Source organism: Hylaeus volcanicus, chromosome 2 (assembly GCF_026283585.1).
Source record: "Hylaeus volcanicus isolate JK05 chromosome 2, UHH_iyHylVolc1.0_haploid, whole genome shotgun sequence".
NCBI classification, from domain to species: domain Eukaryota; kingdom Metazoa; phylum Arthropoda; class Insecta; order Hymenoptera; family Colletidae; genus Hylaeus; species Hylaeus volcanicus.
The window spans coordinates 31,600,610-31,628,119 of NC_071977.1; the positions used below are offsets into that span (position 1 = coordinate 31,600,610).

Genomic DNA, 27,510 nt, shown 5'->3' on the forward strand with positions numbered 1-27,510 from the left:
TCGAAAGGTTCGTTTTATTTTAAACGAGAGTACAAAGATGACGCGTCGTTCGTGTCCCTTTTGCTGCACGAGTAGAGGGCAGATGTCCTCGTACTCGGCGGAGGTCGCCCAGAACGAGATAACACCGGTGTAAAATTTGTTTAAGAGATATCATTTCTCCCTGGCTCAAATCCATTCCACGGTATCTGGCCGCATGTCGTGCCAAAACGCGTTCCTTCCAGGCCATTATTTTCGACCATATCGGTTGTTTTTAACGGGAATTCGTCTCCTCCGTGTATCTGCTGTCCCGCGTGAACTCGTCCCTTTTTTTTCTTTTCTTTCTTTTCTTTTTGTGCCGTCCTCTTTTTTTTTGTCGCACGGACGAGGTAGTTTTTCATGCGACCTGAAATTAGTCTCCTACGAGAAATTGCGGTTCTATCGAGAATAATTCATGGAGCACCTTTGGCCACTTAAAACGTGACTCGCAGCTATCATATTTGGTCCGTCGAAGTGAATAGAAAGGAGATGCCTGAAAAGAGTCGATCGTGAAATTTTAATCACGTTACTTTTCTTACTTTACGTGCCAAACATATTTGTATTAACAAAAATTCGTTAAGGAAAAATAATAGTAACCACGTGAAGGGATGCAAACCAGACCCCAAATGACCCAAATGACCCAAATTGACCTTAAACGACTCCTCAACGTCATCGAGCTGGCCTTCTCGAATCTCCGTGATCCTCGAAGCGTTTACTTGCGCGCTTTAAGCCGTACTTGCGACGGCGAATAAACGCGTTTTTGTTTCGCATAAATTCGAGCCGTCTTCCGTGGCTCTTCCAGGATGTGGTTTTTCGTCGGAGTTTTTGTTCGCGAGCCGTCCCCGGTACACTAAACAGCCGCCGCCCGGCTCGGCGAGTGTAAAAGCTCTCGTATTCGGTTACACGAATTACTCGGTTCGTTACGCGTCGGTCGCTGGTGGTTTTTCCTTTATTTGATCGCGGGCGCGATCCCTGTGAAACGGAACAAAACATTCGGACGAATATTTACTCGCATATCATATATTCAGCTTTCGCCGTCCCGCTAGAACAATTCAGATTCTAGAATCAATTTAAACCGATATATCCGTTCTATTTGTAGTTACGCGTTCTCTCTCGATTCGCTTCGTTCGAATTTCATGAATACGCAAAACCCTTCGCGCCCTGTTCAACGAACGCGCCAACCAGCCGTTCAGTAGCTCCGGTGTCTTATTCGATTGTAAACGACCGCTTCGCCGGTTCTCAATCATCGTCCCCGTTTCAAAGAACGAAATTTAATTATTTATATTGCTCAACATTTTTAGATTACTTATTGGATCATGGGTGGAAAGAAAAATAAAATTGTATAGTTTTCGATTAAATGAATTTTATTTCACATTCCGAAGACTCGGGGGACAAGCTGCATTCGCTATATCGAGGTTGTCTCTCTACTGACCAACACCTAGTGTTGCCAGTTCCGAGTCGAACTCGAATTTCGACGCCGGTGTTTACATTAGCAAGCTCATCGCTCCGCTGTTTACATTAGCAAGCTCATCGCTCCGCTGTCTCTGCGAAGACTTCCAGTCCAACAAAAGTGAACGTCAAAGAAAAATATACAACGCACTAGGAACCTCCGTGAATCTACCTTTCGTCGTGCATAGCTCGAGCTCTCATTCGTTGACGATTTTGCCAACGGACGCGTTGCAGACCAACTTGGGTCACGCGATGCTTACCGATCGACGCTACCGTGACAAACAGAGGCGTAGACAGTTCCGCGAGGGAAGTTTCGGGGCGCAGATGCGCGAACTAACGAACATCGCATCTGTTTACCGAACTAAACTAACCTATGTACGTAGTCGTTAAATCACGACCGATGAACCGTAGCACTCTCCTTCGATACCGAAACGCTTGGTTAAAACCGATCTCCAAATCCCTCATTTTGTACCTTTTCACGGTAACTTTTACTCTAAAAGAACGAACGGAGTAATCTGCGTTTTCCATTGAAAACCGAACAAGTTAAAAGTCACGGTAAAATCGCACCGTAACGGGGATTTAAGTTCGCGAAGTGTAACGACCGAATCCGACAGGAGATACTGGCAATAGTTAAATTAGCAAGTTCCACCCATACGCGAAAGCTGGTCGGTCAAGCGTTAGCAACGCTTTGTTGGAAATAGCATTCGAATCGTACACGGAGTTCATTTTTATTTCCGCGTTACGGGCGCGCGAGACACCCTCTGTTTGAGCTAAATCGTTTAACTTTATCTCCGGCAGCAGTAAATTTTAATTAAATTTTTCACGCTTCCGCGAACTCGCCGTGTACGCGGTGAATTCGAAATTTACTTTGAGCTCGAACGGGCGCGATAAAGTAATTGTAAAAGTTTAACGAATTTCACGTTACACCGGAATTGACGTCAGTGAGGAGGGGGGGAGGGGCGGAGGGGAGCTCCTCCACAAAGTAAGGAAGCGTAACAAGTTTTGTGTCGCGCACGAGTCACGTGTGACACACGTGATTGAAACGTCGCACCACGATAACGTCGGTCAGGTGTGTATCGGACACTTATGCCGGCGTTTCTCAAACCTTCACCCGTCCGTAAACCTAAAAGGGTACATATTTAACGGATCTCCCGAAATAATCTTTATTTCAGAATAATTTATAGCGAAAACTTTTCTTCCGACTAGCCTAATAATTCCATTTCCACAAATTATTTAAGAATTAATTACGGAATTCGTTTCTACGCCTGATCCTCCTTGTTCACCTTTGTAAAAAATATTTTTACATAGCGAAAAAAAATCTCTTTCGCAACCGGGCTCTGTGCGATTATCGTAAAACATGGCGTTTCCGTCGAAACAATTGAAACGGACATACAATGGCAACTAGATCGTTTTTCTTCGTGCCCCGCGGCTCGTGTCTCTTTTATGACCGATCGCGTGTAACTTTGCTCGCTGTCACGAGCAATTTTCTTCTTTTTTTTTTCGTTTTTCTTTTTTCTTTTTGTAAGCCGTTCGTCGGGTGTGAGTTTCGAATTTTTTTTTTTTCCGCAAAATACTCCGCGCCAATCCGGAGGGCCGATCTCGAAATCGGATCGCGCGCGCGTGTCGTAGAGAAAAAAAAATTACAGCGTAAAAGCTTGGATTGTAGCGCAGTCGATTTCGAAACGAACACGTTCAAATTCGTTATTTCTGCAAATATTTATCACGGATTTTCGCACCCGATCGCACGAACGAAACGCATTTATATAGATCAAAGACATAAATCGCGAGAGAGTACGTCGCGCGTTGGATCGTTAAAATTGTAATCGTATACGAATGGAGCGTGTACCGGGCGCAAAAAAAAAAAAAAAAAAAAAATAATTAATAGTCACGACTTTGACGGGTGAGAATCTACGGAACTGAATTGGTGAAGGTTGGAAAAAACCTTGCGCGATATCTATTATACCTTTGAAATTCAAAGTAAAATGGGAGGTAAGAAGCTTCAAACGAATCGTGTACGGTCTGCCCTACAAGTTATGTCCATATTCCTGCCCTCTACAGGGTGTCCCAAAAATGTTAAAGGTCCTTGAAAGAGGTGGTTCGGGAGGGTGATTTGAAACAACTTTTTCCTTAGCGAAAATGTTGTTTCAAATCACCTCTCGAACCACCTCTTTCAAGGTGTTACTACATTTTTGTGACACCCGTATGTCTGTCGAAAAAGCTTGTCCGAATTAAATGATGGGTGTCGGTGTTTCCATTGTTCTATTATGAACGAAGAAATCTAATTCGGCCAAATTTCTTCGATCGACATACAGACTGTACGAATACCGACTGTATTTAACATTTTGTTTTTATCCGACACGTGTAAATTCGTCCGTGAAAACGGCGGTCGTTAATTTCGTCGCGCTCTGTGTATCGAAATTCTCGCCCGTTTGATAGAATCTGCAAATTGTGTAACACGAGTCGATTACGAACGATGAATCGATCGCGTTAATTTTTTGTTTGCGCCATTAACGGAAACAAATCTCTGACCGCGGATCATAGAGACTTGGCGTAAATATCTGTTAGCATTGCAAACACGGCTGTATGCCCAAGCGTTAACGATCTCGCGGCCCCGTGCTATTTATTAGAATTTGTTGCTCTTTGTGTCCAGTTTTTTAACTGATGCATTGCGATGCTAAGTAACATTTATTCCGGCCAATTTGCGCCTCGAGTTTACGCGCGTCGAGAATTTTTATAACTTTAAGCGTGAATCATGCTCGTTGGAAACGTTCGAATATAACACGTCAATTAAACGGAACGTTTCGCGCGTTTTGTTTTCGGCACTATTTTCGCGCATTATTAGGACGTAATCAACAGGTGATGGAAATTTTGTTAGTCGATCCTCGCTGTTCCCTATACGAATTCCATTCGTCTCTCTTTTAGAAATTAATTGTATGAAACTAGGATTGGCTGTAAATCGAAGACCGTAGCCAGATAAAAAGGGACGATTAAGAAGATAAAAAAAGGGCCGCGTAAATGACGTTTCATTTTTTTTTCGGAAGGATTTCAATCCGGAGAACTTACTCTGTTCTTTACGCTTTGTCTATCTCTTTGTAGCTCCCTGTGACACTCTAAAAACAAAACGGAACGATAGCGAAGTACCTTCACGGACGCGGTAGAGGGCATAGAAGTGCACACAGCACGGTCCGTGAAACGGGCCAGTTTGTTGACATCGGTCGAGGTTCGTTTCCACGAAACACCAAGAGCCCTCCCATATATCTATGTTTATCTCGTGTCATGACGGACAGGCAGATAAGTCAGTGTTTCAACGTCTATACAGTCACCTCGATTCTTCAGGCAACTTCTTTCTCGGACATTTTCGTGAACTGTGCGACGGGACGAACAGTATAAATTCCAACGAAATTTTTTTTTTTTTAAACACAAACTTAGAATCGTATCAACTACTGTTTGCGACTCGATTTAATTCATGTTAAATAAATCGATACGTCTAGGAAAAGCGATAACTTTCCAGGTATTTCTTACGTAATAAAAAACAATAAATTTTATTTCAAAGGCTCCGACAAAGTTAAATATCGTTGTTCGAGTTCTCGCAAGCTGGTTTACCAGCGGAGTCGTTTAGGCCCATTGTTTATCGCGATAATGATTTTCCGCGCTTACACGTGATCAAACGTAATCCACGGGGCGCGTTAATCATCGATTACGAGCTTAAAACCCGCATCATGCATTGTTTTGCGCTTCACCGCGATTTTCCTCGTACACGGTAATATCGCGGCTATTGGAAACGCGGTCTGACAGTCATTCCGGGAAATGAAAATCGCATCTGGTATTGAATCCGTTCGGTGGAAACGCGACTTGGTGTAATTGGTGACCAGTGGCGGTTCTACGGTTCGCGAGGCCCTTGGCAAAAAGCCTCGCGCTAAAGAAGACGCGTCTTCGTTCAAGGGCGTTGTCCGTATCGGTATGTTTTCAATATAACAAGAAATTTGTCGTAATATTTTCTAGACAGATATTTAAAGAACGATAACGATATTAATGATTCTAAATTATTTGGGAGAAAGAATCAGAAATCTAACAACGAAGACAAAAAGAATTTTGTTTAACCGAACGGTAAAATCTTAAAACATCGTTAGCGTGTTTAAAAGTGGGTACGGTATTTAGACGAAATGAAATTAGGATGTAGTTACGCAAGGCCTCATGCATCACGTATGTCGCCTGTACGTAGGTCCGTTACTGGAGATCGACGGCCCTCTACCAATCATCATTGAAACTGACTCATGCAGTGTATTATTCCCTTTTAGCCGGCCGAGCAATTTCCTGTTACACGCGGCGCATCCCCCTGGCAGCCCCGTAGCCGTCCGCACTCGAACGGCTTCCATGTTACTTCGATACTTGAAATTTAATACCTTTCGTCACCCGGTGTGGCTCAATACACTACGGATCTCCGACGTGAAATTACATTTTTAAATATCGGGTTTCACGGCGCTGTATCGTGTCAGCGAGAAACGTTAGGCCTCTTCTAATTGCGAGAAGAGCTCCATCGACTTTGCTTCCTACTTCGTATTGGCGTTACGTGTCTTATCTTCTGTCTCCCGTACTCTTTCCAAGTGGTATTTCAACGAAACCTACATTTCCTCCGGCGCTCCGTCGAGAACAACGGCTCGCGATCTTTAATTTCTCTGCTCTATGACCCGTTTTTATTCGTTTCAGCGAGATACCTTCCGCTCGTCGTTCAACTTCTTTATTATCAGCCGACGACTCGAACACGGAACACGTTTAACGCGTTCGCTACATCTCGTTTTCCTCTTTTCCTTTTACATTATACGCATCGAGTGTCGTTAAATTTGCTCGTAGGTCACGTAAAGCTATCGAAACAGACGGCGCTGATGTTTCGAGCTTTCAACCTTTGCGGTTGAAAGCGAGCATCGTTGTTCATCGGGTATAATTTATCATAAAACGCGTGTCCTTGACGGTTATTAGAACAATTTGTTGACGCCGGGCACATAGTAAATTTTGTTTCGCGTTTTAGGTCACGCCGTTTATGCAAACCCATTCCGCTGAAGAGGAAATCTTTGGTAGAAACGTTTATTAACGAACCGTGTTTGTTTATGCTATACGCGTTTACGATGGATGCAAATTTTATGCAAAGTTATCGTCTGAATTCAGAGCCGTTACAGGAACAATGCAACCCATCAAAAATACAAGAAAATTGTTTTCCTTAAACTATTCGAAACGACATATTTAGAATGAAAAGTTGACACTTTGCAGTACTTTCACGAGTCTGACTCGTGATGATATTTGAAGTCAAATTTGAAAATCACGAGTGTGACTCGTGATGATATTTGAAGTCACGTTTGAAAATCAAGAGTCTGACTCGTAATGATGTTTCAGGTCAAACTTGAAAATCACGAGTCTGACTCGTGATGATATTGTAGGCCTCATTTAAAAATCACGAGTGTGACTCGTGATGATATTGTAGACCAAACTTGAAAATCACGAGTCTGGCTCGCGATGAAAATTTCATGCCAAACTTGCAAAACACGAGTCTGACTCGTGATGAAAATCTCATGCCAGACTTGAAAATCACGAGTTTGACTCGTGATGAAAATCTCATGCCAGACTTGAAAATCACGAGTTTGACTCGTGATGAAAATCTCATGCCAGACTTGAAAATCACGAGTCTGACTCGTGATGAAAATTTCATGCCAGACTTGAAAATCACGAGTCTGACTCGTGATGAAAATTTCATGCCAGACTTGAAAATCACGAGTTTGACTCGTGATGAAAATCTCATGCCAGACTTGAAAACCACGAGTTTGACTCGTGATGAAAATTTCAGGTCAAACTTGCAAAACACGAGTCAGACTCGTTTTCCTCATCCACCTTTCCAAATTTCCTCAAGTTTCCCGAATATTTGTCCGCCATATTAACTCCCCTTAAATAAAGCCACCATATTTCCAACCGTCAGCATCATCCTTTTAATTTTTCCCAAGCCTTCCTATTTAAAATTTACAATCATTCTTTGAGTTGTAACTCCCAGCGCGATCCATAGAGGACGTTGAAACACCTGTCCTCGACCTATAAGATTAATCCGTGGACAACGGTGAAATTGGTGAATCGATAGAGAGAGCAGTCGTCCGTCAAACGAAAGATCAAAGGTTCGAATCCCGGTTAATCAATCCGGGGGATCCCCTAGTTTTTCAGAGCGGCGCGTACAATTTCCTCGGAACGTTCTTGTATCGTAACTCAACGACCAATCACCGTCCGGTGCACAACGAAGGAATTAACGAAGGAACATTTTTCACAGGTGTTCGTAGCGTCGAGGTGGTGGACGACGAGCGAGAGGATAGCAACGTTTCCGCGCACGTATAGACGCACACGTGCACGCGTCCCGGGGAAATGAATGGACACGGCAACCACGGCAGCATCCTATCTAGAAGGCATCGCACGGACTGATTCCAAACGTTAAATGTACCCCCAGGAATTCAGGTTTCGCCCGAGGCTCCCGCGAATCTGGGATGGCTTCGAGCAATGATGACATCGGATTAAGCCCGGCCAACAAGAAGCACCGACGTACCGCGTCGTTCGTAAAAGTAGATAGATTTTAAATCGAGTCTCTGTCCAGGGACGGGGAGGAGGCAACGCGTAACTCCGTTACCTCGAAAATAATCCGTGGCTTATCGAATTCCGATGCTATAATGGAAGTACACGAGGCGAGGCGGTAATAGTTTTCTCGACCTCTCCCCCTCGTCCGTCTCGGGAGGCAACGAACTAGAGAAAATCGGATGCCAACGGAGAGCCAAAGTCGGCGAACATCGACGTCTCACCGCGACTTTCGTTGAACCGTGAATCGTTCGGAAGTTCTCGTCGAAACTATCGCGAAAATGTAAGTACGCCCTGTGGCCAACACGGGGAAGAGAGACACGCGTTACACACAGGAATTCGGAACGTTCCGGCCGGGGAATCCCAGGAGTAAATCCACGAAGTAAACCACGAAACCGTCCCCAAAGATCAGGCCAGTGATATAACCGAGTCGCGCGACCAAAGGGAAATGCAACAGATGCCGACGATAAGCTCGACCGGGCAGCAACAGGGATCCACGGGAAAGCAACGCCGGTGCCCCCCGTGCGCGCCTCTAGGAATGTAATATTCGTCTCGCGTTACGCTAGCCAAGGCCGAAGGACTCGCGCGCAGGCCAGCGCCCCGGGATCCCTATCCTCACAAGTGTCCTTACGTCGCTGCGCCATTAATCGTCCGCGGTTATGGAATGAACCGATGCTGGCCTGAGCTAAACGGCTGTCATCCGTGGTCCAGGTTCTACCCTGCGTCGTCATGACCCCGACGATGCGTCTTCTCCTGTCGACGCTACTGCTGGCATTGTCCTGCACGACCGTTTGCTCCGCGAGCGGCGACGGCGGACCCAACTTTCCAATCTTCAACCTGGACAACACCCAGCTCGAGAAGAACTTGGCGGAGATATTCAACAAGGTGGCGCACAGCTCGGCTACCACAAAGCGCAGCGTACCCGCCTACGATGCTCAAGTGTCGGCCAGCACGACCCTGTCGACGGTACCCTCGTCTCTGACCACCACGACCACCGCCGCGACGACCAGCCCGTCGACGCCTCCCGCGAGGTATCCCGTACCCCCTCAGAGAAATCCCGTGCCCAGACCAACCGTGTCCCCAACTTTTAGAGAACTGCCCTCGTATGCTCCCCCTTCCCGCGCCCTCTTCACGCCGCCGCTACCGCGAGAGTATCTCAATCCGTTCGCCAACAAGCCCACCCTCAGGGGAACCAACTCCGACGCTCACTCGGGCCTCAAGAGACCCGTGCCGCCGCCCAGCGGTACCCCAGCCCACGAACGGATACCCATCAGGCCTCCCGACCTTCAGGGCTCTTCCCAAGTACCAGAGAGGCACTCTCACTCTAGGAACAAGCCGCTGAACATCCCCAGCAAGGAGCAGAACGCGGTCGAGTCCGGCGAGCTCGACAGGCGAAACAACACCAACGAGTTCGTCCCAACGTTGCATTACCCGAGCATCTCGAGGATACTCTCCGGCAGCAACGGCCGCAAACAGGACATCCCGGAGATACTCCTGAAGCCTCTGCCTACAAAAACCCCGCCGCAGAATGCGCCCGTGGCCCCTACCACCGAGAAGATGACGACGATGTCGACCACCACGACGAGAGCCTCCAGCCAGCTGGACTCCTCCAAGTCCGTCACTCAGCCGACGATCTTCAATCTGCCCAACACGAGGCGGCACGACGACGACGGCTACCCAGGACTTCGCAACGAGAACGGCTACAAGACGGAGAACATCGAGATTGTCGACACAGAAAGGCTGCCGTATCCCCAGCCTCAACCCCCGGCGCCGCCGCCGAAGAAGAGGCCTAACGACGACGAGAATCGCGTGGTGCCGCAGATCGACACTCATTCCCTCGAGTCCACCTGGCGGATCGCTTGGTCCCTTCACGTCTACGTCGCGGCGATTATGTTCACCCTGATGGCTCTCTACTCGATATACAAGATCGTCCGTTTCAACGAAGCAACGAATCTGTTGACGCAGTCGTACTTCCTCGCGGTTCACTTGCTGCTCACGACCGTCTGCACGCTAAGATGCTTTCATCTCTTTTACGACGCTTACAACCTCGGCCACTCGCTGCCGGAGCCCCTGTCGCGGGTGTTGATGTACCTGCCCGCTCCGCTACTCTCCACGGCGTTCGCCACCCTGGTGCTCTACCTCGCGCGATGCTCGGAGGCGCCAGCTCTGAACAACAGGTTCGATTGAATTGTTAAAATCCTTCCAACGGGCTAGATTGTATTATAGAGTATAGCGAGAATAATTTCGAGCCACTTTTTAACCCTTTGCACTCGAGGCCTTAACATTCTACCGCTATGAGTTGTAAGCTATCGAGATTTTAAAACAAGGTCACCTTTACTCTGCGACGTAGCTTTTTGAAAAATTCTAAAGATCTGTTGTTGTCGACAGGTTCCTCTCGCCAGCTGGGCTGGTAATGGCCTCGACGGTGCACGCGGTGCTCTGCGTCTCGTTGCACGTGTCCACGCACGTGCTGGGTTACCAGGACGTAGCGAAGATATTGCCGTTGATCTGCCAGTGCATCTACATCATCGTGTGCGTGACCCTGGGCCTGGGCTACATGTACGTGTACCGGGTGGTGCGCTCGCAGATCCACATCGCGAGCAACAAGGCGGCAGGAGCGAATCACATGGTCGGGGCAGATCCTACCACGGTGGCGTTGAGCACCGCCATCACCACCAGCATCGCCACCGCGTTGTTCTTCATCATGATGGGCTTCGTCCAGCTGTACGGGATCTTCGGAAACGTTCAGGAACGACCGCAGTCTTATCCCTGGCTTTGGTGGGGCTGGCAGTTCTCCGTTAGACTGCTGGAGTTGGCTGTGTGCGGTCTCCTCGCCTGGGTAGCCAGCCTGTCCCAGTACCCGTTGCGGGAAAAGCAGCTGCAACAGCACCCGGTGCACTCCGGCTTCGCTCTGTTTCCCTGCGGTAGCTCGACCTCCACCGAGAATATGGACGACGTGCTTTACCCCGCTATCTGCAGCACCAACCAGGCGATTCAGAATTACACGATGAGAACGGGGAAACAGGTTTACGACGATAGCTTCCCGCTGAACACGCTACCCGAGCATTTGAACATATCAGGTATCGGCCACCGCCTGGCCAGCGATCGAGCGTTTCGACCTAAATCACCGCCAGCGCTCATACGCGGTTCGCGAGAGTTGCGTCCTCGCCTTTTTGTTTCTTTTATTCGTATACGAGTCCTACAAACGTCTCGCGTGTAAGCTGCTTCGAGGGAGATATCTCGTTTCGGCGCAAAAATCGCGCCTGCCTTTTCTCGTCCGTAGTATGAATTTTACAGAATTTTTATGTTAAAAATTACGAATTAATTAAATCACGAATCGATTGTTCCGTTGACCTTTCCGTTGCGTTTCGACCGAAATATCGATGCGAATCTCGTCAATTTTTGTTAAATAATCTTTGATAACCGTTATCTGATCTAAAAATGAATTTCACTCCGAAAAATATTTTTACGCGGCACGGATGCTTGGAAGGGCACCAATTTAAATAATTGCGTGGTTGCGTGCTCCGAAGAATTTAAATACGTCACAGATTATTTTCTTCAAGGTAGTTTAATAAGGATATTCGTGCTTGTGCAATTATATCGCGAAGCTAAACGATTGTTTTTTTAATGTTTTCTAAAACTATGTTCTCAGCCGTGACCTTGAAGCGTATGAAATGATAAATTAGGTTGCACGGGGCAGTGTTACGTTCTAGATTCCGTGTCGTATGGATTAAAAGAACAAATTATAGCACGATTATTATTTCTTGGGGTCGATCTTATTTTAGTTCTTAAAGACATCGTTCCCCTTGGAAGACTTTAAAAATACTCGGTGATTTTACCGTCACTTTTTAATAAATGTCGATTTTAGTTTAAATAGTAAATATATATAACTTTGCGTCATTTGAATTTACACGAACTCGACTGAAACGATTATCCCAGTAACCATCACACGCGGAAACCCCTGTTCACGTGCCTCGTTTCCCAATCGCGTCACACTCGCGTCAGAAAAGTCTAACCAGAGTCTCGATTTCTCCTTGTTACCTTTAAACGAAAGAACCCTTCGAGTACAGTATTTCACGTTTTCCCACGTCGTGAAAGCGTGCAACATTGTCCTTGGTATCCCCCTGTCTGGGCATCTCGCTGTGCGTAATTATTCCTCGGAGGAACTCCGAGTTGCGCGTTCGCCTAAACAAGATATAGCACCGTTGCGCGAACCGTGTATGAGAAGGCAACAAACAAAAAAAAAAAAAACCAATTCTTTTCTTCCTTCCAACATAAAGGTATGCTAAATATCAGTGTCGTTGTTGCAGGTACATTCGAGAGACATTCCATTCGCAAGTCAGGCACCATGGGCCATTTCCCACACGAAGGTCGCGGCTCGTTAAACCGGCACGGTAATGGGATACAAACTCTGAGGAACTCCGAAAGTCGCGGCAGACACACGCCTGTCCAGGGTCTGCACGAGCAAACACCGACAACCGGTTCAACGATGCTGGTCGCCGAGGACGGATTTGTCAGGTTCCGCAGTCTCGGCGCCGAGGACGACGAACTGTCGGATACGCCCAGCGTGGTCGGCACCCACGGCAGAGGAAGCTCGCTGACAGGCAGCGTGAGATTTAACGCTAGACACCCGACGCTGCAGCATCAACACCAGCATCAGCATCAGCTTCAACATCCCCATCAGCATCAGCTTCAGCATCAACACTCGCTTCAACATCCCCATCCGAGTCAGCACCAGGCCCACCATCAGTTGTACAACAACACGTAAAGTCTAGTTATACGGCCGCCAGATGATAGAAATTTGTTCCCCGTTGACTCGGTGAGTGTCGAGACGTCGAAATTTAAGTAGCGACTGCGAACCAGTTGGATCGTATAGTTGATCTAATCTTTCATCGGCGTACTGATCGCGAATTACCGTTCTGTTTCAGGTGCTCGTCACGATCGTCAACGAAATAATAGAATGTTCCGGGGCTGTCGCGACTACGGTCTAAATTTGAACTAATTTTATCTTATTCTATGTAAGATACGTCCTTGTGTATAGATACCTACTTGCCATTCGCATTCTCCTGCTTCGCATCCACGTCCGATCCGACGAACAATTAGCCGTATGGCATCGATATTTATTTGACGTTCTCGATTAAGCGACGAATTAAGAAGACGAAGAAGAGTGGAAAAAAAGTATACGGCGAACTCGTGTCAAGAGTTCTTCTACCTGTTACGTGGGTAGTTCAGGGTATCACGAATCTTGACCTTATATTAGGCACTTGGTACTTATTAAGGTTCATGTGATTAACGAAACGTTGTAATCTCGCGAAACCTATAGGGAGAAAAGCTTTCTTTCGTTTTTCCTTTCTTCGAGTAGCAAGGAGACTGGACAGTCGCGTCGTTCCGAAATCGAGTCATTTCCTTGGAAATTGATTTCAAGGTAGCGAATACAAATCCTGATTTTCCCTGTTGTGCAGTGTTTAAACGTATCTTAACTCTTTGTACTCCTAAGGCCAGCTGTAGTGCCCAGATACAATGGAACAAAGAACACGCAGGAGAATAAAAACGTTGACAAACGCATGTATACGTCCATAGTTCGCACCGATGGCTTTCTCTGGACGCATGTATGCACGCAAAGAATCGATTCTCAGCGACGACTTTATTTTGAAGCAATTCGACTGGCTAATCCTCTTAAGAAACTCGGCTGTGGAATGTATCGGTACAACACGTGATCGTTGGGTGAGAATGGCACGGTACGAACACGACTCGATAGCTTTATTTCATTACCATCGATACTTTCCTAATACGCGCGTTCTCGTGGCCAAGAAACTTCGCTCCTTAGAATAATTTAACCCTTTGCACTGTAATCGTTTCCTTAGTTTATCAATTATATTATTTATTCTAAGGGAAAATGTTTTCGTCCCGCCACGGTTAACCTCATAGTGCAAGGGGTTAATCTCCGCGCGTCCCCTTTCATCATGCTCGTTGGGTTGTTCCAAGCAAACAGAAACAAATGGAAAAAGAGCACTGTGCAAATTCGAAGTGCTCGGCGGTGTAATTAATCACCTGTTCGACCGATACACGCGTCTCCTTCCTCGAGATCCCGCGCAAGGTTCGACAGAAGGAAGTATATTTTGTAACGAATAAAAAAAGACGAAAAAAAGTGGAAACTTATTCACGTGGTCCAAAACACACACGCGCACGCGCGCACATACATACGGACACGCATACGTATGTACACGCGTGCACACGTACACATACACACACACACACGTAAACGAGCGACTTGAAAAAATTATTGCGGTTCAACGAAAATACGTATCGAGCGAGTAGGATGTGTGATGATTCTCTGCCTCGTGCTGAACGGAAGGAAGAAAAAGACTAAAAAAAGACTACGGGGCGTTGTACAAGTCGATAATAATTTATCACTCAGTCCAATTGTAAGATTTATTTAGCGGTTAAGGTTGGATTAAGAATTCCCTGTTGAATACAGGGTGTTCCGGCAACGGTGGTACAACCGTGCAACGAATTGGACATGAACAAATACGTCGAAAGTGCCGATTAAAATCTTTTTATAAGAGGCACCGTTTTCAAGAAAATCGAGCTTGAAAGTGCATCACGATAACGCGTAATATCTTGAAGACGTGGCTTCATAGAAATGTATTTTATTTTTGCACTTTCGACTCATCGTTTCACAAAGAATCATCCACTGCTCGGTTGTACTACCATTAGCCAGAATATTCTGTATATTAAGTTACGTCGGTGTAGCCAGCATGAGCTACCATCTTGTTCGCTTGTAGAGACAGATATCAGCGATTTCTGTTCAACGAATCTAACACGCCAAGCGATCAAGCGCGTAACGATGTTCCCTCTCCGCGTCGGAGACCACGAAGAATTGAACAACTTCGCACACAGGCCAGCATTAGTTTGTTTCCTAATTTGTTTTTAATTTACTCGCGTCCACCACTATTTCTGTACGCGTTTCCTTTTCCCGACCCGACCCCTGCACCCTCTTCCTACCCTTGAACCTGAAGGTACAAAATAGTACTTTCCACCTTCTTCTCAACTTCGTATATCGAATAAAATAGATTTAAGCGGTCAAGCGCAGTGTATATGTTTATATGGACATTGTAAATAAGGTATACGGGCTCGTCGTGAGTAGATATTATCGTTGGGATAGAATTCGTGCAGATTCTATCCGACACGCACCCCGGGATTCACACATACAAAATAAAACACGCTCATTCGCATCAGCGCAATACACGACTCAACAGAGATGGACGGAACTCTCATCGAGGTAACAAATTTCAAATAACCGACTCGAATAACTCGTATAATGCAAGATAAACCGCTGTTCGTTCATCATTTGCTCGATAAAAATTACAATTTGGATTGTATAATCGTATTACGTTCTCACATTAAACCCTTTAGTACCTTATCCGAATTAAGCGTTTAGTCGAATAGATATCGCTATTAGCTTTCATTCGTATCGTCTATTATTTGACCGAGATTACGTCCATCTCTGCACGACATACATACAGACACACAGTCGTACATCGTTCTCAGTTGTAAATGCAAGACTCGTTTTTAATTTATGTGAAGAAAAAAAGCTGTATTTATTATGTGAAACATTCCACAGCAAACGGCGATCGGTCCGATCGCAACCGATTCTTTTGTGGGATTTTACTGCAATTTTAGATTAACTAATAGCGCTAAAGAAAGAGGAACAACAAATGTAAATAAAAGCTTTTTTGCGAAACACTTTACATGTTTATCCTAATTTTTCATATGGCACCGATTTCGTGCAATGGCTGCCCATCCAGGACATGTAATAGTATATGTCACACTGTGTCATTCGAGTCCTGAAGAAGCCGACTGCAATGCTGGCGAGACGCCTTGCTTTCATTCATGAAGAACCAGGTTGTAAGAGCCTCAAACATCTTAATCGTAAACGTTGCACGAGATTTGTTTAATTTTCAGCGACGTGGACCACTCGAGAACTACCGTGTAAGAGGAGGAGCAATTCTTGCACCGTTTTCTCAGCCGAGTATTTCGCGTTATTATTACGTCAAAATCGAATCCGTGTTGCGCAGTACAAACAGTACTCGGCGAACATAAACTTAATTTTCTTAATTCCAGGAGAAATTAACTCCTGAACTATAACTGAATTATAAATCAAACGGTGGTACATCCAACGAAGCACGCCACGATCGCGAGCGTTTTTATTTACTTGGTACTTGTTTAATTCGTAATGTCAATTAGGAGAAACGGAAGAAAGGAAGATATTCGTTAGGTGGTTGTCCTCCGTTGCAACGTAACAAAAGCAATCTTGTATAGAAGTCGCGCGTATGTCGAGAATAATGTAAATAAAAAATAATATTTAATAAAACTTATACGTTCAATCCTCTTTGTTTCGAGTACAATGGAGTTTCGCAGTACGTGTTTAGCAAAAATTCGCAGAATCGACTGAAACGAATTCGTTCGTGCCGAAATGATACAAGTTTTTACTGTTTGTAGTGATATCAGAGAGTAGAAAAAATGCAATTGAAGTAACGGCAAACGAAAGAAGAATAGCAAACAAGTATGGCGAATCTGATGAAAACATCTGGGAATCACTTCTGAAGGCGACAGTTTCATTTTCACCGCTAATCACGCTGACATCTCGTCATATTCGAGATCGATAACGTTGTAATTGTCGCTAAATTACATAAAATGTTCTTAAAAATTAAACATTACATATCCATGTGTGATTATTGCAAATTCATTGTTGCTCGCTCGATTCATGGACACAGCGACGCTATAACCATCTAGCGGCGAACAGCTCGAACTAATTTTTCAATGACATGTCTCTTTACATTTATTAAACCCCCGTAATATCTAATATTCCTTATGATTAACTTAAAATTAAATTAAATTAAAGTGGCGCACCCTCAGGGGCTGTAGCTACATATGTTTAAATGTATGGAGCAACGAAAAGAATAATAGCGATGCATAATACTGTAACAAAGGTATAATTAAAAAGAAAATGTCAGTGTAATAACTATGGCTGTATAGTTGAAACACGAAATAAATACCGATACTAGTTCCAACTCCTGACGCCAGATGGCGAAAGCTTTTTAGTTAGTGGCGCCATCGGTGGTAAAACGCCCAAGTTTGTAGTGAAACTAGTTCCAACTCCTGACGCTAGATGGCGCAATTGTAGTTAGTAGCGTCACCTAGAAACAGCAGTGGGAACTATTTCGACTACAAACTTGGGCATTTTCCCACCGATGCCGCCACTGGTACTGTTTTGGAGCCTTGGCAAGTGCAGGGATCTGCACACGTATACCCAAGTCAATTTTAATATCACAATACCGAGTTCATTATTATTATTAAATAAGTTATCCACGCGATTATGTAGGTCGTGCAAATCCAGGATGTGCACTCAACTTTTATGTATTTTTTTCTGTTTTTAACTATGTATAATTTAAAGAGATAGTTCAAGCAATTGTTATCCAGATTTATAGTCATTCAAATAATACAAAATTAGTATCACCTTCCACCTAAAAAATTTTGGATACCACCCTTTCTCGTCTTAATTAAAGACTTCCTGTACGATAATCACAAAATAATTGTTTAATTAAAAAACGCTATATCAAGTATTTTCAACGTGGAATTTTAACGATATATTGAGTATTATCCAAACTCTTAAATTCTCTAGAAAATCTTCTATTCGAATATTCGTCAAAGTTCGTTAGATACTCGAACAGCATATTCGATGCAAATGCGCAGTTCCTACTTATATTTGAACTTGCATCTGAAAATACACTGGGTAATACGGATCGTGCCACGTAAGGGGGAAATCAGAAAATCCCACTTCCCCTATACCTTCGCAACATACTTCTGGTTGCCGCGTTTATGTCAGCTATTTACTACCCAATGCCTGGATTACACATATTAAAATTTATTCTCTAAACATAACGATACATGGTATTTCAACTTTAATTATGTACCATCGCTGTCTCATATACATCATCGTATCGACAATTCTTTTGTCCAAAAACAAACGATCAATTTACGTCAACATACGTTGCCCACTTTGGTTATTCCTATGTCTAAATTTAAGGATACTTAGAATAGGGTACATGAACAAAGAAACTTAAGATGCATCCAGGTGTATCCGTGCTAGGGTTAGGTCTGGGTTACGTTATTTATTTAAATAATTTGTATACAGAAGTTTATTAAATACTAAAGAAATACTACTCGATGATTTCATTAATTTAGAATTTGACTATGAAGGTGAAAGCTCCAACAAAATTGTTCCAAATAGGGTTCTGCAGCTTCTAAGCACGGCACTATTTCAGGTACTCTTCGGAGGATACATTGTCGGATCTTCGCGAACGTATGCATACATCTCCGTCACTTTTTATCAGTCTGCTAACACCATCTGGCGTGATAATTACCAACTAAAAGTGTGCGAGGCGGAATGGGATATGTTTAGCGCGGTTATGTCCCCTGAAACGAAGCAAAATACTCCATTCGAGTACAACAATGTATATAATCAATATTTCGCGTATTTCTTAAATAATAATCCATCGATTGTACGAATAACCTATCATAAAGTAACCCATTCTCGAGCCGTCGCGATCATCGCCCTTCGTGATTGGGCCTGCATAATTTACAACTCTACCAAATTAACAAGTTGACGTATTGTAAATGAACCTTAACGGCAGTTACTTCAAATAATTCACTTTCAAAATATGCACATTTAACTCCACGAGATCTCATTTCTTTCATCGATAAATGTATTTAATTTCGTTGCCTTTTTCATTCGCGAACGCTAGCATCTTATCATCTCCGACTATCTGCAAAATAAGAAATCGAATCGTACGACCACTAGCTTATTCGATAAACGAACCAATGAACTTTAACAAATATTTTTGAAACGACAAAAATATAATTCCCACAGAACACGAGCCGTAATAAGGCTAGCGATTTTTAAAATTCAAGCAGCGATGTGAAAGGTTTCGGTAGTTCCTGAATCACCGGAAACGTGCTTTGGTTCGTTTGCCGCCAAAGCTAGCTGTGTGCAGCGATGAAATTGTTTATCCTTTGATTTGGGATCCCTGGTCGCTTATCGGATCGATTTAGAAACTGGATTCGAAAAGTACGATACGTGGAACGATTCTTCCAAGTTGCGATTCGCGTGTTTCGGTGAAATTTATCATTTAACGAAGTGAACGATGGCCAAAGTTCAGCTGGCAAACGTAGCCGTACTAGACAATCCCTCGCCGTTTCTAAATCCGTTTCAGTTCGAAGTCACTTTCGAGTGTATCGAAGAACTAAAAGAAGGTAATTTCCTTAATCCATAATATCGCCAAATACAACCGAATATTCCTGTTAACATTATCCAAACGTGAGCCATTTGCAAATCTTCTTAACGACTTGCTAGGTTAGTTTTAACGTTGTAGTAGTTTCCCAAGGACGAATCTGTTTTTTTTTTTAACAATCCCATTGTTAAGACGAGTCTTGATACGAACACGTTCAAATCATTCTTTTTACTGAATCGGTATTTTTAATTGTGCGTCACCGAGACAATGCTATTGCAGATTTAGAATGGAAGATGATCTACGTCGGCAGTGCCGAATCCGAAGATTTCGACCAAGTTTTAGATACAATTTACGTTGGTCCAATCCCTGAAGGAAGACACATGTTTATATTTCAGGTAGATACAATGCATACCTAAATAACAAATTTATACAAAGTAAAATAAACCACAAAAATATTATCAGTAATTTCAATTAAAATCCAAGAGCTTGCCTCGAAGCTTTTTACAATGAATTATTTAATTTTAGGCTGACCCTCCAGACGTTAGTAGAATACCAGTCAATGATGCTTTAGGAGTTACAGTTGTCCTGTTAACTTGTTCGTACAGAGGGCACGAATTTGTGCGCGTCGGATACTTTATAAATAATGAATATACAGATGCAGAGCTCAGAGAAAATCCACCACCTCAACCGCAATTTGACAAAGTGCAAAGAAATATCTTAGGGGACAAACCACGTGTTACTAGATTCAAAATAAATTGGGATGACGGTGCAAGTTCAACAACAAACAATGTCCCGGATGGCATGGATGCACAGTCCTTGGAAGAAACATCGCAGGACGCACCTACATCCACATTGGGTTTTACAGAGAGTACACACAATAGTATGGAAGTGATGTGAATAACAGTATAACGAGAGTAATAAGCGAGCTAGTGCAGACCATAATTGGAAGAACGAAGTAGTACCTGGAAACAAAATTGACAAGGATGCATATAATTGGATAACGCGAAGGAGAAATGTTGAAAAAAAAAAATAGTAGCCTTTTGTACAGTATATGTTAATAGATTTCCTTTAAAATGGATCCATGAGTTGCAAATTAGCGACATGTTGGTCGATGTAACAGTTTAAAATTTGTATGCGAATGAAGTTGTTTATTACTATGTGTGTATGCATAATTACTAGCGATGGAAAACGACCATGAATAATTTATTATGCATCATTACAAAAGTAATTCGTCTGAATGCAAAGGTGTGAATATCCTGAGACAAATAAATTCTAAGCTAAATTAAACGGAGTCGGTTGAGAAATTTATAACGGCAAATTAATATGTGCTCTAGATTAAAGATTTTTGATTCCAGGTTATGATTAAAGGAAAAGAAACATTTTCAGAGTTATCTCTTAATAGTTGTAATTGTATTACAATGTTCTAGAAACGTTTGGAGTTTTGTGTTTATATCTTAAGTATTATAGTATGGCTTATGATTGTATCGTAAATTATTAGTCTTAAGGATGTTTCCATTTATCCTTGTATGTACATATATACTAAAACAAGAAATATACATTATGTTTTTTACTTCATTAAATTTTGCCTCTGGACATCTTTACCTTTCACAATTCTGTAAATATACAATAAAACATGAGTATTAGTATGTGTTGTTTAAAGCACGATATTTTACAATATCAGATTTTGTCAGTCCCATCAAACGAACTTTTCTAAACATATATCGATCGACGTATTCTTAATTATAAATAATATCCTTATCTTCGGTTGATACGATATTCGAAGGTGATACATATTTATCATAATTAGACTTGGAATGTTTATACATTTATAGCATGTCGGAATACGGGAAAATGTACGAGGATAATACACGACCCCAAAAAATATATAAAATAAAGTACATGCTGCACTGTTCAGAAGATAAGACATAAATTTCTTTAAATTTCAAATTATTATTTGTATCTGTGAAAACATGAATTCGTATAATACGTCCCCAGTTTAGTCATAACGTTAACGCGGATACACGTCGTTTCGCAAATGTTGAAGTTAAATTTAATTCCAATTCGAACATGGAGCCCCATATCGATTTTTTACAGATATTCTCCGTCCCGCCAAGATTTCAAGCTTTGTGCGTTAACCCTTCCCCCAGTTCCAGACTACTTCAGCGCAAGTTGTTCCATTGTTTGGGAGAAACGAAGGCCCGCAATAATACGAGTACACCACTGCCGCCACCCCCACCACCTAACCTGTCGCGAGCAAGTCTGAGCATGTTTGGTGGATTCAGTCGGTCTCGGCCATTAGCAACAGCGTTAGAACGCAGGTGGATTCCGAAGGAAGCAAGTGTCTTCACGTGCGAATGAACGTGTCAGAAGACGTATCAACATTACGCGTATGCGATCACAACCATAATCACACTTGGCACCCAGTTTTCTACATTTACAACACGACTCTCAATGGTAAGTACACAAAATTTTGCAATACATAACAAAAAACTTCAGTTTTCGCTTCGCGCTTGACAATTACTCAGTTACGAGACGTCAAAGAATTTCGTTCAAATCGTAAACGTGAATTTTCGTTTAAATAGAACAACGGTAACTTTCTTCTCTCAAAGAAATTCGCTAGCGAAATAGCATCGAACTTGAGAGATTCGCGGGGCCGTGAGTGCGATTACATACTGACATGTGTATAGTACCAACAGCGTGTACTTGAATTTTAACATACATTCGACACGATCGAGATATTTTATATTTCATTCTATTCGTATTACTGTTGTACCATCTTTCGATTAATTTCATCTTTTCTCTCACGTTTTCTTTCAATTTCGCGAAAAACTTTTCCGTAATCTCTTCCAGTGATTTCATCACCTTTTATAGAAATCTGTTTCGAAAGAGTTCGCCAAAAAGTTAACGCGATAAATTTGGTTCAAATATTTGTTTGATGGAATTCGTGAAAGCAACGACCTGCCGCCGTGGGTATGAGTCATCACGTGTGTACTGTTCTTTTTTCTTTTTCTTTTTTTTTTAATTTTTCTCGGATTAATAATTGCACGCGAAAAAATAACGGGATAACGTAACGTGTTGGGATAATGCAACGCGCAGTATTTGGTCCAAATCGCACCAAGGTCTTGCTGTTAGAACCGGAATACGTGCTCCGCAATTCTCGGTACCGCATCGAGAGCGTAGCGATGACTCGACGGCCACCGATTTTTTTCTTTTTCGCCCGGGAATCTCCGCAGCCATCATAGGAACGAGATATAAAGGAACAGGGCCAATTGTCGCATCGTCTTTCCAAATGTCTACTTACCTTCCATTTCTATCGCCTAACATTTATTTTCTTAATAAAATATTGTCAATTTCAGCGAAGCGAATAATAAATAAATCTGACGGTATCGCGTGACAGATAAGAGTGCGCGTGTTTCTATTGTCTCGTGCACGGTATATTTCGACCACAAATTTTTATCTATAATACTATCGAAAGGTCCGGGTACATATTGATAAATATTGCTTTGTAAATAGACTGCGGATTTTTGTGCATTTATAGGAAATTCATATGTGCAAGAATATAAAAAAGAAAATATTGAAAGTGTAGTGTATATTGCAATATTTACGGAGAGAAATTGATTCATGTTTATAGTTATAAACGAAATATGACCGCTGGACGAATCGACATTGGGCGACCGATACAAAGAGTTCACGTGTATTGTTGTTTTGTTTACGTCTAATTTTAACGCGTTCGGGTCGCTATCGGTAAATATCATTACACGTAGAAATTAGTTTATTCTTTTTGTATCGAGCTCGTAGCTTTCGATATTTACCGACTACGAAGACTTTATTATTATTGTTAATTGTTTCGATATCGAGCGAGATATATCTAAGTAAACAATAAAAGAATATTCCGTTGCAAATTGTATGCATTTTGGAAAATGATAAGCGCTTTTGAATACATCGATATTAATCGATTGCGCAGTTCGCAAGCTCTTGTTTATCGCGGTTGAAGTAGGTGGTTAGCGAGCCCGTTTTCGTCAGATTAGAATCAGCATCTTCTAAGCGGCAGGGTGAACGTTCGTATTTTAAAATGGCGGCCGTCTATCTCGAACAAAATGACTGCCGCGCTCTGCGTTAAATTTGCAGAATCACCCTTTTGTAATTTCGCTATCTAAGCGAAATACTTCACCGAAATTATTATTTATGGATACTTTCGATAAAAATTAGTTTCATATAAACTAAATTAGTTTCATATAAACTAAATTAGTTTTATTTTTCGATGTATAAAATGTATAAAATATTTTATTTTTAAAAATACATGCATGATCCGAAAAAAAATATTTATTTACTGTTTATTATTTAAAATACGCATTTTACCGAGCTCTGTCTGCGTCCCACTGTTTTACCGTTCGAGTAAACCCCGATGTAGTCGGACGACGTGCCTTTTTTTAAAATCCTAAATCTTATTGAAAATGATTCATTTTCATAATTTAGCAATTCCATTACTCCGCGCTACACGCTATGCTAATAAAATAACAAGTTCCGACCATAGATAAATTAAATCATGTTTAGTATATTCGTTCGAAAATATATTCGAATTGGGAAATAATTATTTTTGCAGACTATGACAGAGGAAGAACAATATTGTCATGACGACAATGACTGTTCCTCGGAACAGTATTGTTACGATATATCTGGACGATGCGTTGAGTATACCCAATGCAGCAGGTATAACAGACGAGAAAACGAAAAACGATCCCGTCATCCTTCTCAATGCGGAGAGTGTTTACCTGGGTAATTATATTATTTATAATTACATTGTAAATACATTTTGTAAACACATTTTATCATCGATCTATTGTTGTAGTTACGCCGCAGAAGAACTGGGTACAGGAGAAATGGCATTGCTATGCAGAAAAACGGGCCTCCACAAAACTGAGTCTGGTAAGAAAACTAAATCAATTGCACTTATAGTATTGCACTTATCTGTATATTTATTATCCATTTTGTTTTATCCAGAACCTGCCAATGTAAGCAACGATGTGACCATCTATACACTGGTGGGAGTGTCCTTCCTCTGTTTAGTTCTGCTCGTTACATTTCTCTTAAAAAGACGTATGTACAAATATTACACATTTATCCAAGATTATATAAATTTATAATTCAATGTATAACATAGATAAAATATGTACATTTCAGGGTATTCAAAGCGTCGAGACATTCGCACAGAAGAATGCAGCGATCTATGCGTGGTGAAACCAACTGCCCCGCCAATGGAAAGCAGTGAGTATTAACAATTATTTTTGTAAATGTTACTCACTCTTAAGACACGCAATTCACAGAACTTAATGCGGCACTTCTATTTTCAAAAATGCACAAAACTTAGCGATCGCATCTGTCGTTACATTAAAGCTTAGTATCTTTTCGAAGGCGTATTTCTTTTTGAAATGCTGTGTTTAATGGGTTGTTTTTCATCCAACGAATACAAGAAATGCATAACTTAAGAAATACATAAGCACCGTAGCTTGCTTCTCTGACTTGATTGCTCACTTTTTAACATCTTCTTGTATACGGTAAAGCCCCGATTTAACTATCCTTTTATGTCCTATGTTGCTACACCCTCAAGTATAAGGATTGGTTAATCACAAAAAAAAGGGACGACATCAGACAATCGTGTTTAATAGATGCCCCTTCCTTTCCACTATCTATTCCGCTAAATCGAGGTTTTACTATAAAATTACTAACCGTGAATGAAAACGGTTAATTTGTTTTACGAAGACGATGATTATTTCGTTACAGTATACTATACCTACCTACTTGAACGTTGAATTAACTGTGAGCTGTTCAGCACGCGGTAATAATTTGTATCGAACTATGTATATTACATTGACAGCGCTAACTATATGCTTGACATGTTTCTTTATATATCGATAAATTTTACAGAGCCATTCATAAGCTGCGGAGAGGGAATAGTAATTAATAATAATAAACATCTAAAAGACAAGAACAGACTAGTGTGTGCTGGTGCTTTTAAAGCTCCGAGCTGGGTTCGTCCCAATCCAAATTGCGAAAGCAACTCGCATTCTGGTGACGTAAGCGCAATGGACCAAATGCACACCAGCGTAGAATTACCACCAGCTGATGATAACGCCAATATGTGGGTTCCTCGGTAAGTAAATGTTTAATACATCGATTCATTTGATACATTTGTGTTAATATCGGGTAAATATTTTCATGCTGATTATATAATTTTGTTTTTGCAGGCAATTACCACTCACAATAGTAAATGGCAACATAGCGCAATTGGAACAAGTGAATAATAATGTTGATACAATTCGGAGAAACAACCCTTCCTCATCGAACGCAGGCGAAGAAGGCACCAGTAATAGTAGCAATGATTCGGCATCCGAATCAAATAATGGTAGAGATGGTAGAGAACATAACCAGGGCTCAAATATTTTGATCACTCAAACGATGTCGATGAACGTGAACGTTCTCAATTGCGATTATTGATATCGAAGGATAAAAATGTCATAATTTAAAGTTAAATCACGCAAGTGCCTAATTCGAAGGAAGATTCACCGAGCTTATGTGGTAAAAAATTTTGACATATCGAATACCATAGTATTTAAAGACAGTAAAAAGGAAAGAACATAACATGTAGGTTGTCAGCTTAAAAAGATCTAGTCAACAAATATTATTAAGAGAACTGACCACTGAAAGTTTTATATACTAACTTCCTTACAATGTATAATAATTTCTTCCTATTTAACTTTGTTCATTTCTACTTTTCTTTTTTTGCAGTTTCAATGTTAACGATGTGCCATTTTTTAAAAGACAATATTAAAATTCGTGATTTGACGGAAAGACATAACTTGAAGCAGGAACACACGCATTATTACGACATTAATTATAACATGACGTTAATGTATGGTTAAAGGAGTTCCATATATTTTAAGTATAAAATAATATCGTTATTATTAGGATGCTTTTTAAGAATTATTGCGACAGTTGATAATTTTGAGATCACAAATATGAAGTGCTCAATAGTTTGCAACAACGAAATATTTGCGAACTTTAGGCGGAAATGTGATACGTATATAAATAAATTTTTGTTAGTTCTCAAATATTTATAATATCATAGATTATACAATGTCACAATATTCGAGTATTGCAAGATAAAATAGATAACTGTATTATCTATTTTACTTTCAATACATTTGTTTATTATTGTTCGATACATTTAAACAGTGCATTATGTACATCTAGAATTAGCAAATGTTACTCATTATTTATTTATAAGGTTTTACACAACTACGTATATTATGTCAACATATCTTCATCGATCTATAGCATTGTAATCCATTATGTTTCATATTTATACATCACTATATTTTACAAACTCTTATGTATATCGCAAATGAATATCACTTTTATACGGTCTGTCTCTTACAATACTGCCATAAATACCATATAATATGAATCCTATAATAAAGAAAATATACTTTGCTGAAAGAATTTGTGTTTATCCCTACTATTTTTGCCTACGCGCTGGCAACCCAACCGACCAACATGGGTTGCCGCATAGTAGGGGCATCCCAGCTCTTCGAATACCATGTTCCTATAATACCAGAAGTAAAATTCGAGCCAAATTTGATTAGCGCCACCTCCTCGTTCATCATGATCTCCTGATACAAGAGGTAAGTATCGAGCAGAAAATAAAAATTATGATACCTACTCGTTCATTACGTTCTCCTGATACAAGAGGTAAGTATCGATATTTAATTAAAAGTTATGCTACTTCTTTGAGTATCATGTTCTCCTGATACTAAAATGTAAAATTTCCTCAGAATTTCGATACGTACCATGTATTTCTCGTGCCATCTCTTCGGACAGGTGCACATGAACGAAACGTATAGAAAATTAGCCCCTTGAAGTAGGCAACCTATTACCTTAGAGGGTGGTAGGAGTTGTTAGTGTGTATTAGAAGCTGTCAGGAAATGTCAGGAAGTGTAAAGGAGATGTTAGATATAAGGAAAATGTAAAATGCTGAAATTATAATAATTGATTTTCAAACATATTTTCTATTATAGTCCACTTTAAACTTTCCGCTGTAAATGGGCAACGTAAGATGGCTGATATTCCTATGTCCGTGATTTTGCCATTTCCC

General features: G+C 41.7%; 3 protein-coding genes across 5 annotated transcripts in view; all 3 read left to right on the forward strand.

Annotated features, from left to right (window-relative positions):
- LOC128872417 (proline-rich transmembrane protein 4) overlaps window positions 1–15,813 on the forward strand; it is a 40,716-nt gene extending 24,903 nt beyond the window's left edge. For both annotated transcript variants that reach the window (XM_054115073.1, XM_054115074.1), the window contains 4 exons: window positions 7,769–10,241; window positions 10,453–11,144; window positions 12,375–12,883; window positions 12,993–15,813. In XM_054115073.1, coding sequence (XP_053971048.1) covers window positions 8,794–10,241; window positions 10,453–11,144; window positions 12,375–12,832 — 2,598 coding nt within the window. In that variant the 5' untranslated portion in view covers window positions 7,769–8,793 and the 3' untranslated portion in view covers window positions 12,833–12,883; window positions 12,993–15,813. The remainder of the gene's footprint in view (window positions 1–7,768; window positions 10,242–10,452; window positions 11,145–12,374; window positions 12,884–12,992) is intronic.
- Window positions 15,814–19,054: 3,241 nt separating this feature from the next.
- LOC128872421 (histone chaperone asf1) lies at window positions 19,055–20,966 on the forward strand. The gene is made up of 3 exons (XM_054115082.1): window positions 19,055–19,380; window positions 19,638–19,753; window positions 19,884–20,966. Exons 1-3 carry the CDS (start codon window positions 19,272–19,274, stop codon window positions 20,253–20,255), a joined length of 597 nt encoding a protein of 198 aa, XP_053971057.1. The 5' UTR covers window positions 19,055–19,271; the 3' UTR covers window positions 20,256–20,966.
- Window positions 20,967–21,628: 662 nt separating this feature from the next.
- On the forward strand, window positions 21,629–26,858 carry LOC128884870 (uncharacterized). 2 transcript variants are annotated; one of them, XR_008459498.1, is made up of 8 exons: window positions 21,629–21,812; window positions 23,962–24,134; window positions 24,208–24,284; window positions 24,360–24,455; window positions 24,540–24,623; window positions 25,284–25,509; window positions 25,604–25,934; window positions 26,145–26,858. XR_008459498.1 is itself a non-coding variant. In XM_054138535.1 (7 exons), exons 1-7 carry the CDS (start codon window positions 21,810–21,812, stop codon window positions 25,851–25,853), a joined length of 909 nt encoding a protein of 302 aa, XP_053994510.1. In that variant the 5' UTR covers window positions 21,629–21,809; the 3' UTR covers window positions 25,854–26,858. The 2 variants fall into 2 exon arrangements, 1 of the variants encoding a protein (XP_053994510.1); XM_054138535.1 differs by having other exon boundaries at window positions 25,604–26,858.
- Window positions 26,859–27,510: the final 652 nt, after the last annotated feature.

What these genes read in the sequence shown, in the direction of transcription:
- LOC128872421 (XM_054115082.1), top strand. Translation starts at nt 19,272, where the DNA reads ATGGCCAAAGTTCAGCTGGCAAACGTAGCCGTACTAGACAATCCCTCG. An exon ending in TATCGAAGAACTAAAAGAAG is followed by an intron (nt 19,381 to 19,637) that starts GTAATTTCCTTA and finishes ATGCTATTGCAG; the next exon opens with ATTTAGAATGGAAGATGATC. An exon ending in GACACATGTTTATATTTCAG is followed by an intron (nt 19,754 to 19,883) that starts GTAGATACAATG and finishes ATTTAATTTTAG; the next exon opens with GCTGACCCTCCAGACGTTAG.
- LOC128884870 (XM_054138535.1), top strand. An exon ending in CCTCCACAAAACTGAGTCTG is followed by an intron (nt 24,285 to 24,359) that starts GTAAGAAAACTA and finishes TGTTTTATCCAG; the next exon opens with AACCTGCCAATGTAAGCAAC. An exon ending in TGCCCCGCCAATGGAAAGCA is followed by an intron (nt 24,624 to 25,283) that starts GTGAGTATTAAC and finishes TAAATTTTACAG; the next exon opens with AGCCATTCATAAGCTGCGGA.